This window comes from Schistocerca piceifrons, chromosome 2, assembly GCF_021461385.2.
Source record: "Schistocerca piceifrons isolate TAMUIC-IGC-003096 chromosome 2, iqSchPice1.1, whole genome shotgun sequence".
In the NCBI taxonomy this organism is placed as follows: domain Eukaryota; kingdom Metazoa; phylum Arthropoda; class Insecta; order Orthoptera; family Acrididae; genus Schistocerca; species Schistocerca piceifrons.
In genome coordinates this window covers 805,016,515-805,032,444 of record NC_060139.1, presented here as the reverse complement: position 1 = coordinate 805,032,444, position 15,930 = coordinate 805,016,515, and the positions used below count along the sequence as shown (strand labels likewise).

Here is a 15,930-nt window from a genome sequence, read left to right as displayed (position 1 = left end):
TTACACATACAAGCACTTGTGAAACTGGTTTTCTATTAGCGAAAAGTATAACAGGTGCTATGCGGATATATATCAGGCAACACGTACGTGAAGTGGACTGCGCTTGCGCCAGAAGGGAGCCAGATGTCTGGCGAGTAGTGGGGCAGCGGAATGAGGGGAAGGCGGCGGGCGCGGCATATGTGAAGCAGGAGAGGCATATGTGAGAACGCCGGCCAGACGGATGCCACCTCCTTGCTGCTGCTGCTACCCTGTGAGCTAGTCGGGCGAGCGTGTGTGGTGTGGCGCGTGTGACACGCGCATCGTCCGCGGGGAGGGGGCAGCTCACACACGCCACACATGTGAAAGCGTGTGCGCAGCAGAGTGGCCCGCGCACGTGCTCACCAGACTGTGTCCGCGCTGTCTTTTTTTTTCCTTGCAGAGGCAGAGAGGCACGTGCGCCAACGCTTGGCGCTTGCTGGGCTACTTGCCAGTTTGTTCTCCCGTAAGGCGAGAACGTGCAGCGAGTATTTGTTGTTTTTTGGACTTCCTACTATTTTCGATCTTCTCTAATTTTCTAAATTACACTCCTTTCTTTTAGTACCGGAACGCCTAAGTATCACATGCGTTTTCCAAACTTTTTTTTTTAATTGCTATGTTTTGTTCTTCAAGAGTTCACGAAATTACGATGTTACATAACAAAATTTAGCACATCACTGGATTTGCAAAATTTGTTTTGATAGAAACAATCTTCTGTATCTAGTCGAATAGTACTTCACTGTATCACATAGTACAGATAATAAGTACACCATAATATATAATGTGTGTGTATGGGGGGGGGGGGGGGGGGGGTGAGTGGGGAGGGGGTAATTTGTAGCCGAATTAAGCAATCGTATGAATTTTATCACGTGCTTTCGTATATTGAATTGTGTGGGAGTTATCATGTCGTTCATTTCATAAACCGCTCTTTTTTGCTTCTCTCTGTGTTCAAAATGTTTCTCCCCTCCATTAACATATCGTTGGAGTCTGTTTGGGACACACAGGCACTTGTGCGATGACACTCACAGTTCTAACCTACTCCAAATTGCGTACGATATTTATTGTCTATTTACTGCAACAATAGACGTGCACAGGGCCGACCAAAAGCAAATACATATGAACTGATTGGGTGGTTTAGATAATGTTTAAGGACTACATTTACTGTCTATCTTCCATAACCACTGTCACCCTTCTCTTTTTAGTGTAAATTTGCTGTTCATTTTGTTGTTCTTTTCACTACTTGTTTATTGTTCATGTTAATGTTCTTTTCTTGCTGATTTTAGTGTTCACTTAACTGTTCACCTTACTGTTTACTTTATTGTTCCTTTTTACTGTTTACTGGTTCTCCTTGCAGAGTACTTTCACTGGTACTTCACAGTCCAGTGCATTGCTTACTGTGCTGTTCATTTTACTGCATGTTTCACATTTACTTTATAGCCAATGTACTTAAAACGAGCCGGCCTGAGTGGCCGAGCGGTTCTAGGCGCTACTGTCTGGAGCTGCGCGACCGCTACGGTCGCAGGTTCGAATCCTGCCTCGGGCATGGATGTGTGTGATGTCCTTAGTTAGGTTTAAGTAGTTCTAAGTTCTAGGGGACTGATGACCTCAGAAGTTAAGTCCCATAGTGCTCGGAGCCATTTGAACCATTTTTGAACTTAGAACGATGTACTTGGTTTCTCAGCTGGTGTAGAGTAGATGGTGGTAATACCCCGCAATGTTCAGTTTTTCTGTCATTGTGGTCAACGAGGGGTAGTTTTCCCCGCGATTTCAAATTGAAGTCATGGTTGGGTTGTTACCTGTAAACCATCCAAATTCCAGCACTGTCTCATAATTAATTGTAGAGAGATTTATAATTTAGCTAAAACAAAAATACTGAATTGAAATGTAAATTTGAACGTAATGATTGCTTGAAATACTTGTACAAAAACAATACTTTCTCCTCCACGAAAGGAGGATTAGTAGGATAACTTAAAAGAGTTCGATTACTTAGGCTAAGCTATTTTGGTGCCAAGTAAATCCTAGTATAGTGTACTTTGTTAGGCGCTCTGAGTCTTTCTTGAAGTCCCAACTCTTCTTCTTCTTCGGATACCTCTTCGCCAAATAGTAAGTTTATATCTATATCAGTGCTACTCTCATAGTGTGAGAAATCTGAGTTTGACTCTAAAGAATAATCATTTGGTTATTTGTTCTTTCTTCCTTTTTGGTACTTATGTTATGAAGCCTTCTTAGACTATGTCGTTTTGTTTCTATAGCACGCTCTTTTCTTCCTTTGGCACGTCCCTTCTTCTCAGTAGCAAGCTTTTCTTTTTCCGTGCATTCTGGCACAGATTTCAACACTTTGTCGGAATATTTCCCCTAAATCTTTATATCCTCATGTGAGATAATCTCACAAAATGTGTGCTGAATGTCATATTTTGCGGCGGTTATCATTGAAGAACTGTCGTCATACTCTTTGAGCTGCATGTATTTAACTCAGAACACCTATAAGCATTTGTCTCATTTGGCCATTTTCTGACAAATGTGCCGTTGTTGATTTTGGGGACGAACTGGAACAATTATTTTGACGCCAAAGTGAAGCTCAAACGCAGTTGTGTCAACGGGTAATTCGTTGAATCTCCTTTTCAAGCCCCGCATTATATTGTGTTGAACTAAAACATCAGAAAAGTTAAATGTCAGAAGTAAAATACAGCCGTACCTCATTTTCTCTTCTCTGGAGCGACCTGCCGGGACGGACAAGTTACAACAGTCAGTAAGATAAATCTGCCACCTGATGATCAACTCCTGTATCAATGGCAGTCAGTTCAAAAACTGGGTGCGGTTTTTAACCCCACACGGGGATTTACGCCCACCTAACCTAATTTAAATGCCCATTGTACCACACATGTCCAAGAGCTTGTGGCAAAGGATAAATAAATCTATTTTGATGTGTATTTACTTTTGCCTTTCACAAACGAGTTATAGAATAATAAGTTTCTGTATAAAAGAAAATGATACTTCTTAACTTCGAACGAGAATGAATGTCAGTAACTCAATACAATAAGTGCGTTGCTATGAAAAGTCGCAACACAGAAATGAGAAAGCGAAATCAGTTTCAACAGTGCAAGTGATTGTGTACTATCACTCAGATAACACATCCAGATGCTAGAGACCAAAAATATGAGGGAAACACTGAATTTTTAATCACTGAAAATGATTTTATTTCATAAAAGGGAACGTGTATATAGCACTTGTTCGCAACAGTACACACAGCAAATACAGATGGCATTTACTACGCATGAAATGGAAAAGAGCATTACTGAAATGTGCGCTCGATAAAGGATCATTGAGAAAGCAAACTTATGCTCTCTATGGGTGGTACGAAACGACTAACCTGGTTCTCGATCCAAGGTGCACAGCCCTACTTGTGAGCTTCCTATCTTCCAGGGCCAAAAAAATTAATTTTCAATATTTCATTTAATTATTGACCCAATTATAATTTTGAGTACTCTCAAATCTACCATTTAAGATGTAAAATCTTATGTGGAGGTTTAACGTAGTAAGACAATAATACAGTTATATACTGTACAATTTGTACTGAAACCAGATGGCAGTTATAAGAGTCGAAAGGCATGAAAGGAAAACAGTGTCTGAGAAGGGTGAGAGACAGGGAGCAAGTAGTAAAGGAAACAAAAGAAAAATTTAGAGTAGAAATTAAAATCCATGGAGAAGAAATAAAAACTTTGAGGTTTGCCGACGACATTGTAATTCTGTCAGAGACAGCAAAGGACCTGGAAGAGCAGTCGAACGGAATGGACAGTGTCTTGAAAGGAGGGTTTAAGATGAACAACAACAAAAGCAAAACAAGGATAACGGAATGTACTCGAATTAAATCGTGTGTTGCTGAGGGTATTAGATCATAAATAAGACACTTAAAGTAGTAAATGAGTTTTGCTATTTGGGGGGAAAAATGACTGATGATGGTCTGAGTAGAGAGGATATAAAATGTACACTGACTATGACAAGGAAAGCGTTTCTGAAGAAGAAAAATTTGTTATATCGAATATAGATTTAAGTGTCAGGAACTCTTTTTTGAAAGTATTTATATGGATTGTAGCCATGTATGGAAGTGAAACATGGACGATAAACAGTTTAGACAAGAAGAGAACAGAAGCTTTCGAAATGTGGTGCTACAGAAGAATGCTGAATATTAGATGGGTAGATCACGTAACTAACGAGGAGGTACTGAATAGAATTGGAGAGAAGTGGAATTGTGGCACAACTTGACTAGAAGAAGGGATCGGTTGATAGCACATGTTCCGAGACATCAAGGGATCACCAATTTGGTACTGGAGGGAAGTGTGGAGGGTAAAAATCGTAGAGGGAGACCAAGAGATGAATACACTAAGCAGACTCAGAAGGATGTAAGTTGCAGTAGTTATTCGCAGGCGAAGAGGCTTGCACCGGATAGAGCAGCATGGAGAGTTGCATCAAACCAGTCTCTGGACTGAAGACCACAACAACAACAGCATCCTGGATATATGGCTTCAGGTAGCGTAACGCACAGCGCGAAAATTACCGATACCACAGTCATTCAGTATTTGAGAATGAGAGTACTTTGTAACTTCCAACAAACTTTTACGAAAATTTTCTCGTTGCCGCTGCCCACAAAATGATGAAAGGAAAAAAAAATTGCATACTACATTTTTGTTTTTCATGCATTGAAACTTCAGCATCAGGTATGAAGATTAATTTAATACTTCTTTGCTACTAACTGTAACAGCAACATATCTTTCAGACAGTATCCACACTGAGTATATTAGGTGTACAACTTTACTTCCACCGCTTTTTATCGAAGTTCAAGGCTTTATTCTGAAAAATGTACAAAAAATTTACGATTCAAAGTATTGGCCATCGCTGGCCACTACTTCCTCCCGTCTTTCCGGCAGCATACAAATCCTGCATCGGAAGAATTGTTCGGTTTTTGAGGAGATCGATGAATCTATCCAATTTTGCGCTTGTTCGTATGACCGAAGATGCTGGTCAGTCAGACCCTATGCGACTGATAGAAAAAGGTGGCAGTCAGAGGGAGCAATGTCTGAAGAATAAGGCGTCTGGGGTAGGACTTCCCATTTCACCGTTTTCAAGTATGTTTTGACGCGTTTTGTGACATCGGATCGAGCATTGTCATGCTGCAAAATCAACTTTTCATGCCTATCGCTATATTGTGGCCGTTTATCTTTCAGTGCTCGGCTCAAAAGCATCAGCTGTTTTCGATAACGATCTGTGATTGTCTCCGTCGGTTTCAGTAGCTGCAAAAACCATCCATCTTCCACCACCTTTCTTGAAATAGTGAAACCATTCCCTGCACGTTCTATCACTAATAGGTGTCTCAGCAGAGGTCTTACCCAGAACTTTATGAGCCTTAGCCGCGGATTTCTTCACGTGAAAGCAGAAAATTAAAACTTCCCGCAAATCAGGAGAACTGGGCTAGTAAGTTGGCATATTCAGTCGAGAATAATTTCTTGATGTAACCACAAATCAACTAGTATTTTTATGACGTTGCTTTTGCAAATGCCTAAGCTTGTTGTGTGATACTTTCGACCTACCACCTGCGCCACCACTGGCTGCTACTGCCACCTGTTGCAAAACGGCGGAAGTAATGTTGTATGAATGAAAAAGAAAACATTCTCCGGAGGAGATTCTCAGAGCAAAAGAACATTCTCAGAGTAAGTTCTCAATTTCGTATGAGTAGAAAGTTCGAAGGATGTTCTCTGACGAGGGAATATCTTTCTACCTCCCCTCCTTCTTGAGGAGTTTCTTGGTTAGTGACGTCTGCCGTGTGCGGCACGCAAGGCACGCTTCATGTTACATGTCGTTCAAGTCGCTCAAACAGGCAAATATTCAGTGTACAAATATGGAACTGGCATCAGTGTTCTGAAAGAGTTGCACTACGTCTCGATTTTACTTTTATGTGTGGCAACAAATTATGTTACCTCATAGTCAACACGCGAAAACGTTTTCGACATTGAAGTTAGGTGAACACATTATGTGAACGAAATCTTAAGATTACTTGACATTTTCTTGTACTGCAATCACGAACTTCGTTAGATTTTCTAGCGCGAGATAATTTTGATTAAATACAGCGCATAATGGTCTGCACACGTGTCAATTACATAAGCGGTCGACCGTGTGGTTCGCTACGAGAAACAGATAGCTAGTTATGTAATAAAACAGTTATTAATTTTTCTCATCCGCCTACTTATTTCTACCATAACAAAGTTTAAGATTTAGGCTGAGGGAAGACATGTTGATGAACATCTGGAACTGTCAGTGACACAGTTGTTTGGTGTGTACCTGAGACTGCTCATAAATCAGTCCGAAAACTTGGGTCTTCTAAATAGCAGCAATTTTTTTTTAATTTTCACTTTGTAAAGTCGCTTTCTCTTCTTTCATGATTTTCTGGAATGAAGTGCGCCATGCAAATACTGTTTTTCATTGTTAAACCCTTATAGACTTCTACAGTTTCTCTCTTCAGTATTTCTTGCCTTTTAAGCAACATAAATTCTGCCATTACTACCAAAACGTATACAAAACTTAACCTCAACAAAACTTACTCAGCTCCAAGTATGCTACAGAGCTCACTTCAAAAAATGGAGAACGTTCTCCACTTGTGTGAAACTCTTCCAGTTTTATTCATACGAAACCGGACAACGTTCTTTGTTTCAAACAACTTCCTCCACCCTTTTAGTCAGGCTGAGAACATTCTCGGGTGAAGTATGTTCCTCGAGTCGCTTTATTCATGCGAACCTGAAAATGTTCTCCGAAATTTCGAGCGTAAAGTATATTCTCCTTCTTATTCATACGACCCAATACCTGCAAAGTTATACCATTGTACGATACAAATTTGAGGAGATATGACGTCATTAACAGTGAGATGTATGAAAAAATATTTTGTTAGAAATGAATCGCATCTTACCTAGACTATACTCATACAGTGTTTTATGGGAAAAGTTAGGGACTTCCTCCAAACCTTAAACGTAATTTGAAATCTTTTCCAGTCTTTTTCTCGTTTACACATTAAATGTCAAATATTAAATACATGAACTTATTTGTATAGTTATCTGAGTTTGAAACTGATTTGTACGTGAGAGTTCGATTCTTTAAAGATTGGGGGGCGAGGAGTTTATTCTGTTATGATTATAGTAAGCGGTGTACAATGGTGTAGATATGAGTAAATTACTGACACAACAAAAACGTTTGATTTGTTGCCCTACGGACGGTTTTATATAAATCCACATGTCGTTCATTGGGGATGTTCGTAGGGGGAAAGGGCGGGGGAGGAGTTATTATGGGCGTACTGCGGATTGAGTTGCGTTTGTGTGCCCTTGGTGATGGATGCACTGGTGTACTAAAGGAATTGAATGTCCTGGTCAGCAAGAAGGAAGGAAGGAAGGTTCGACTTTAACGTCCCGTACACAGGGAGGACATAGAAGACGTAAAACGAGGAAAGGATAGCGAAGGAAGACGGCTGTGCCCTTTTCGACTGAGCCATCCCGGCATTTGCTTAGATTTAGGAAAACCACGGAAAACTTAAGTCTCGATAGACGGATGAGGATTCGAGCCGTTGTCCTTCCGAATGAGAGTCCAATCTGCAAACCACTGCGCCATCTCGCTCGGATGGTCGGAGGTAGGTGGTTTCAGCGGGATGGACGTAATCTTGTTGAAATGTAAACTCTTGAAGAATTAATTATACATTTATTCACAGTCTTTTCCGGAGTGCCCGACACTTGGGACACTGCATCTCCAAGGATGCGCAGACGTTGGCCTTTTCACGAGTGGAAAAATATATGGAGTACCTGTATTCAGGGAAAATAGACATTCAGCTCCCAAGGCAACAACGTGTTGATAGCAGGAGACCTACTTTCTATCACGGATTGTAACAGCTGAAAGACGAGCCGCACTGCAGAAGATCATTTGCCAATTTAATGCTGGATAACTAGAAACGGTGAGGACACGAGACAGGTCCACCTCCTTGCTATGGAATTCACTCCCCGACGTCATGTCTTGGGGCACAGAGAATAGCAGGGACGCCTGGCATAGGAACAACTTCTTTCTGACACTCAAGCATGAAAAAAAGTCGCTTGAACTGATAAGCCGCAGTACACCTTGCTACAAGTCGAAGTGACGAAACTAGTACGTCGGAAACTACGTGAGACATCTCTTGCCAATAGGGCACCATTCAAGTAGACAGCAGAGGTATTTTCGTCCAGGAGAAGTTCGTGTAGTCTGAAATGGAGACCGTGATTCGCCTGTCGTCAGCTTTCACCGGCGAACGACGCACAAGTCCATTGTTTGATTGTGTCAATAAGGTTTGAGGAATGTTCTGCAGTTACGAAGATGCATGGTTAGCCTCTGAACTTACCTGTCCTCACTCTGTTGAGCACATTTTTTACACCATCATGATACACTGATGAGCCAAAACATTATGATCACCTCCTCAATAGCTAGTTTGTTCGTCTTTGAAATGAAATACGTCTCTGATTCTACGTATTAGCGATGTGAGAGTTTGTTGGTAGGTTTGTGGCATTAGGTATCTACTCGCAGGTCATGTAATTCACGTAAGTAACGGGCCACTGATTTGTGTACACGGTGATGGCTCCCGATAGATGAGTTCCATAGAATTTACATCAGCCGAATTTGGTCGCAGGGATAGTGACGTGTGTTTACTATAAAGTTCCTCAAATCAATGTAGCACGATTCTGGCTCCGAGACACGGATAAATATACTGCTGAAAGATGACATCGCTTTCAGGGAAGACTTAAAGCATGAAGGGACACAGGTTTTACGCAGCGTCACTGTCGCAAAAATGTGATTCACCCGAAGAGCTGACACGTTTCCATTGATCGACGGACGAATCCAGATGGTCCCGAGCCCACTGCAATCGTAATTGACGATGTCGTTGGAACAACATTTGAACACGTAGGGGTGGTCTGCTGCTGAGCTCGATGTTCAACAATGCACGATGAACGGCGCGCTCCGAAACAATTGTGCGTGCACCAGCATTGTGCTCTTTCGGCAGAGATGCCACAGATCACCATCTAGCCTACTTTACAGAGAAGACAAGCCTCCGAACTCCACTTTCTGTGAACAGTCGTGGACGTCTAACCACTTAGCGCCTAGTGGTTGTTTCACTGTCTTTCTACTCCTTTCCGTAGTTGCTCACGACTGCAGCGCATGAACATTCGACCATCTTCGCCGTTCTTCCGAGTTACTCGTTCACAAACTCTGGGTAATAATAATCTGCCCTTTTTCAAAATCGCTTATTTCAGTGGATTTCCACATTTGCAGTCCGAATGTTCGCTAGGATGATCCCCCGTCTGTGTCTGCTCCGCTTACATACTTAAGATCCCGCGTCACCTACCCGCAACGCCGCCAGGCGGCACCCGACGTCGCTGTGGGCTGTGGTTATAATGTTTTGGCTTATCAGTGTATTTATGTATTCACTTTAATGATGATATGATGACTGTGGCTTCCGGGCGCTCAGTAGTGAGGTTACGAGCGTCCTGGCAGGGATCGAGACTCGGCATTAGCGCCGACTAATCTCCACGAATTGTGGGTGCCAACCGATTATGGATCAGCATGGCTGCCCAACACATTATACTGGCGACGACGAGATAATGAGAGACGGAGCACAAACTCGTATTCGGGAAGCATGGTAAAGGAAATCGGCCACGCTCGTTCAAAGGTACTCTCTCAACACTCAAGCATAAAACGTTTAGGTTATTGTTAGTCAGGGCCATTCTTTTGTAGGGTTATTGAAAGTCAGATTGCAATGCGCTAAAAAATATTGTGTGTTAGTTTAGTGATGATCAGAATAAATAAAGAGAGAACTGTATGAGTACGTTCAGTTTTGCTCAGCTGTTTGTAAATCACGGTGCCTTTTTGACATCTTTGGTCCATGGCTTCGTTGGGTCTGCGCCACACTCGAACCCTACAATTAGCTCTTACCAACTGAAGTCGGGACTCATCTGACCAGGGCACGGTTTCCCAGTCGCATAGGGTCCCACCGATATGGTCATGTGCTCAGGAGAGGTGCTGCAAGCACTCGCGGCGGTCGTCTGCTGCCATAGCCCTTTAGCGCCACATTTTGCCGCATTGTTCTAACGGATACGTTCGTCGTACGCCGCACACTGATTTCTGCGGTTATTTCAAGCAGTGTTGTTTGTCTGTCAGCACTGATAACTCTACTCAAACGCCTCTGTTGTCGGTCTTGAAGTGAAGTCCACTGGATTGTCCGTGGTGAGAGGCAATGCCTGAAATTTTGTATTGTCGGCATGCTCTTAACACTGTGCATCTCGGAACACTGAATTCCCTGACGATTTCCAAAATGGAATATCCCATACGTCTAGCTCCAACCACCACTCCGCTTTCAAAATCTGTTGACTCCCGCTGTGCAGCCATAATCACGTGGGAAATTTTTCACATAAATCACCTGAGTACAAATGATTGCTCTGCCAGTGCGCTGCCCTTTTATAGCTTGTACATGCGATACTAAAACCGTCTGTGTATGTGCTATCGCTATCCCACGGCTTTGTCATCTCAGTATAGTATGCGTATATGCGGGCAGTGAGATGCGCTGCCACAAGTTGTTAACACAGTTTCTAACTGTAATACTTGTGTTACAATGTTAAACCTTCAACATATGATTGTACCTCTTACTGAGTCGATTACGAGAGCGTTGCAAATTTTTAAAGTTGTTCAGCATTTATACACTACTGGCCATTAAAATTGCTACACCACGTAGCTACAGACGCGCTACAGATGCGAAATTTAACCGACAGGAAGAAGATGCTGTGATATGCAAATGATTAGCTTTTCAGAGCATTCACACAAAGATAGCGCCGGCGACGACACCTACAACGTGCTGACATGAGGAAAGTTTCCAACCTACTTCTCATACACAAACAGCAGTTGACCGGCGTTACCTGGTGAAACGTTGTTGTGATGCCTCGTTAAGGAGGAGAAATGCGTACCATCACGTTTCCGACTTTGATAAAGGTCGGATTGTAGCCTATCGCGATTGCGGTTTATCGTATCGCGACATTGCTGCTCGCGTTGGGGGAGATCCAATGACTGTTAGCAGAATATGGAATCGGTGGGTTCAGGAGGGTAATACGAAACGCCGTGCTGGATCCCAACGGCCTCGTATCACTAGCAGTCGAGATGACAGGCATCTTATCCACATGGCTGTAACGGATCGTGCAGCCACGTCTCGATCCCTGAGTCAACAGATGGGGACGTTTGCAAGACAACAACCATCTGCACGAACAGTTCGACGGCGTTTGCAGCAGCATGGACTATCAACTTGGAGACCATGGCTGCAGTTACCCTTGACGCTGTATCACAGACAGTCGAGCGGTCTCAGGCGCTGCAGTCGTGGACTGTGCGGCTGGTCCCGCCGGAGGTTCGAGTCCTCCCTCGGGCATGTGTGTGTGTGTTTGTCCTTAGGATAATTTAGGTTAAGTAGTGTGTAAGCTTACGGACTGATGACCTTAGCAGTTAAGTCCCATAGAATTTCACACATATTTTTTGGCATCACAGACAGGAGTGCCTGCGATGGTGTACTCAACGACGAACCTGGGTGCACGATGGCAAAACGTCATTTTTTCGGTTGAATCCAGGTTCTGTTTACAGCATCATGATGGTCGCATCCGTGTTTGGCCGTCTGGTCAATGGTGGCCGAGCAACTGGCTCGTCGCAGTACGCCAGTCACTTCTCTTGATGAACTGTGGTATCGTGCTCAAGCTGCATGGGCAGCTGTACCTGTACACGCCATCCAAGCTCTGTTTGACTCAATGCCCAGGTGTATCAAGGCTGTTATTACGGCCAGAGGTGGTTGTTCTGGGTAGTGATTTCTCAGGATCTATGCACCCAAATTGTGTGGGAACGTAATCACATGTCAGTTCTAGTATAATATATTTGTCCAATGAATACCCGTTTATCATCTGCATTTCTTCTTGGTGTAGCAATTTTAATGGCTAGTAGTGTAGAAATATCGAAAATCAAACTTTTCGCCTTTGGGAGCTTTTAAATAGGCAAGTTGCAGCTGATCGTGGCCCGGGTTATTCGTTTATCAATATAGATCAGATGAATATTTTCACAACATCGTGTAGAATGTGATCGTTGGACCACGACTGGCCGCGTGTACAGTGGGCTTTGGAAGCGCGCTGGCACGCGTGCGCGGCCTGCGACAGCTCGCCATGGGCTTACCTTTGGTCTCGGCGGTCTGCGTGAGGTCGTGGTCGAGCATCTGCCCCCAGGCGACGAACGCCATGGTGACGGCGTGCTCCAGGCTGTCGCGGTGGGAGTGCACGGCGGCGGACACGCGACGGGGGTTGGGCAGCGGGAAGCCAGACCGGCTGGAGGCGCGCGGCGCGCTCACACCTGTCAACAAGGCGTGCACGGAGGAGGTCACACCACACAGTCAGCAACACGTTCACAGGCAGCGTAGCTAGAGGTGCAAGGTGTGATCATCGTCCCACAGATACATTCAAGAGCCAAAGAAACTGGTACACCAGCCTAATATTGCGTAGGGTCTATGCGAGCCCGCAGAAGTGCCGCAACACGATGTGGGATGACTAATGTGCTAGAGCGAACTGACACCATGAATCCTGCAATGCTGCCCATAAATCCGCAGGAGTAGATTGGATGGAGATCTCTTCTGAACAGCACATTGCAAGGCATCCCAGATATGATAAAAAATGTTAATGTCTGGGGAGTTTGGCGGCAAGTGGAAATGCTTAAACTTAGAAGAGTGTTCCTGCAGCAATTCAGGATGTGTGTGGTGTCGCATTGTTCTGCTGGAATTGTACAAGTTCGTCGGAATACGCAATGGACACGAATGGATGCAGGTCATCAGACAGAAGGGTTACGTAAGTGTCACCTCTCATAGTCGTATCTAGACGTGTCAAGGTTCCCATACCACTTGAACTGCACACGACCCACACCATTGCAGAGCCTCCACCACCTTGTGAGGTAACGGGCGAGCTGTGGCGCCCTGAAAATATTCAAAGTTCGGAGTTGGCGTGGCCGCATGGGCTGCTCGGCAAGCCAGGGCTCGGGAGCAACCACGAGGAGCCGAACATTAGCCAGAGCAAGAGGGGTAGCCCCAGCGCGTGGTCCAGGCCGACCGCATGGCTGGGAAACCCATGTTGATGCTGTATGAAGGACTGTGCTTTGTGTCAATGGAGATTTTTATGACGGGAGTGTCAAAGATGGCGGTCTTTGTAAAACCATAATGGCAGATATTTCACAGTTCATTTAGAAATTAATAATAGCCAGAGGAATCATGATACCTTACAAAGAGCCGGCCGCGGTGGCCGTGCGGTTCTAGGCGCTCCAGTCCGGAGCCGCGCTGCTGCTACAGTCGCAGGTTCGAAACCTGCCTCGGGCATGGGTGTGTGTGATGTCCTTAGGTTAGGTTTAAGTAGTTCTAAGTTCTAGGAGACTAATGACCACAGCAGTTGAGTCCCATAGTGCTCAGAGCCATTTGAACCTTACAAAGAAACATGTTTATTGCATTTATTTGGTGGCCGCGCGAGGCAGCCGCACGGTCTAGCGCCTTGTCACGGTCCACGCGTCTCCCCCCATTGGAGGTTCGACTCCTCCCTCGGGCATGGGTGCGTGTGTCGTCCTTAGCATAAGTTAGTTTAAGTTAGGTTAAGTAGTGTGTAAGTTTAGGGACCAATGACCTCAGCAGTTTAGCCGGCCGCGGTGGCCGAGCGGTTCTAGGCGCTCAGTCCGGAACCGCGCGACTGATACGGTCGCAGGTTCGAATCCTGCCTCGGGCATGGATGTGTGTGATGTCCTTAGGTTAGTTAGGTTTAAGTAGTTCTAAGTTCTAGGGGACTGATGACCACAGATGTTAAGTCCCATAGTGCTCAGAGCCATTTGAACCATTTGAACCTCAGCAGTTTGGTCCCATAAGACCTTACCACAAATTTCCAATTTTACCATTATTTGCATGACGATTCTGATGGTGTAATCAGATTTTCAGCATCTTTGTTAGTTTAAAGTTTAGTATCTGACTCTAAATTATACAAGTAACACCCAGAAACGAGTTTCCAAAATCCAGAAGGTTCATCCGATTTCGTCGATCGATGTGTCTTTAGAAAGTTGGTTGTTTTGGGCAAGGAGACCAGACAGTGAGGTCATCGGTCTCATCGGATTAGGGAAGGACGGGGAAGGAAGTCGGCCGTGCCCTTTGAAAGGAACCATCCCGGCATTTGCCTGGAGCGATTGAGGGAAATCACGGAAAACCTAAATCAGGATGGCCGGACGCGGGATTGAACCGTCGTCCTCCCGAATGCGAGTCCAGTGTCTAACCACTGCGCCACCTCGCTCGGTGTCTTTAGAAAGCTATTAGTGTAAACCTAAACTGGTATGAATTATAGGCATGTAACTTGAATAGTACATGAGTTATTGGAGGTCAAAGTGGCCAATTACTATTGATCGCATCAGGCCGTAAGTATTCCATAGAAAAAACGGTAGCAGTATGTTTATACATACATTTATTCGTCTGTGTCTTTGTTTATATCCGATATATAATGTTCATGACGAAATTGGTCACGTATTTACTGTGTTTTAGAAAGCACAGAGATATTATGCTACTGGCCTACTTTTGTTTCTGCTCCTTTGATATATGTTTCTTTGGTTTGTTTATGTATTTAATAATGTGCGTTAGAGCGTGTTTATGGTCCAGCCGTAGGAATATTTATTTAATTTCAAGTTATTTTAATGTAAATCCAGTATTTCGTATATGTTTCAATATGTTTGTGAGTGTGCGTTGGCTTGGAGACATGGCGGGAGCGCTCTAGCCAATCACAGCGCTCGTTACTGTGGTAGGCGACTACCGAAGACAATGGAGAGACTGAATGGAAGTGGGGGAGGAGCATCGGGTCGCACAGGACATGGGTGAGTGCTGGACGGGAAGGCGCGACGGACGGTCGCAGGAAATACTTGGAGAGTGTTCAGCAGTTTGCGAGAGGTCGCGGGAGATAGAAATATTTCGTAGTACCGATTTGTGCATTTTCCGTGGCTTCTGCAGTGAAGACGTAGTATGCATCTAGAAGTGAATATCTCGCGAGGTGTGTTGTTGCTCATAACTAATTACGTGAAGTAGGAATCTATCGTTTTCCTGTTATTGAAGTTATATTTCATTTAACTGCTGGACCATCGACACCAATAAGTGTTTTGCAGTAAATTTTCCTTATACAGCAACTGCAGAATAGTGTGCTTATGTTGGCAACGACTGTTGAATGCTGGGAATGCGTTCATATGAACGCTGGGAATACGTTCATATAAACGCAGTCGTTTTGTTACGAAATATTCGCTTCACGAGGATAATTAATTTACTGAGAGGACAAGGGTACATAGAAGTACCTTTCAGCCACAGAGCAGGAGCAGTATTAATTATTTACTTCATGGCTGGTCGTTGCGAACGTCAGCATGCTAAGCTGAAAAATGACCCTAAGCACTATGGGACTTAACATCTGAGGTCATCAGTCCCATAGACCTAGAACTATTTAAACCTAACTAACCTAAGGACATCACACACATCCATGCCCGAGGCAGGATTCGAACCTGCGACCGTACCAGCAGCGCGGTTCCGGGTTGAAGCGCCTAGAACCGCTCGGCCACAGTGGCCGGCAGCTCACTAAGCTGCCACTACCTTAAGTAAAATTTTACCCAATAAGACCGACTCTGAAGTCACTACAAACTGTTATACACCGTATACACGTGTGTAAATCAGAACTGCTACTTGGATTTAGTCGTCCTTTTTCTAACAAATCCATTTCGCAGTTAAATGAACATTATCATCAGTAGTCACAGTAAAAACTATATAGTAAGTACGCACCTATGCAGTGAGTCTGGATT

At 44.1% G+C, this 15,930-nt stretch overlaps 1 protein-coding gene across 1 annotated transcript in view; it reads right to left on the bottom strand.

The window, feature by feature from the left end:
* LOC124775874 (peroxidase-like) overlaps positions 1-15,930 on the bottom strand; it is a 152,158-nt gene that overhangs the window by 83,734 nt on the left and 52,494 nt on the right. The window contains exon 5 of the mRNA XM_047250707.1: positions 12,265-12,438. Coding sequence (XP_047106663.1) covers positions 12,265-12,438 — 174 coding nt within the window. The remainder of the gene's footprint in view (positions 1-12,264; positions 12,439-15,930) is intronic.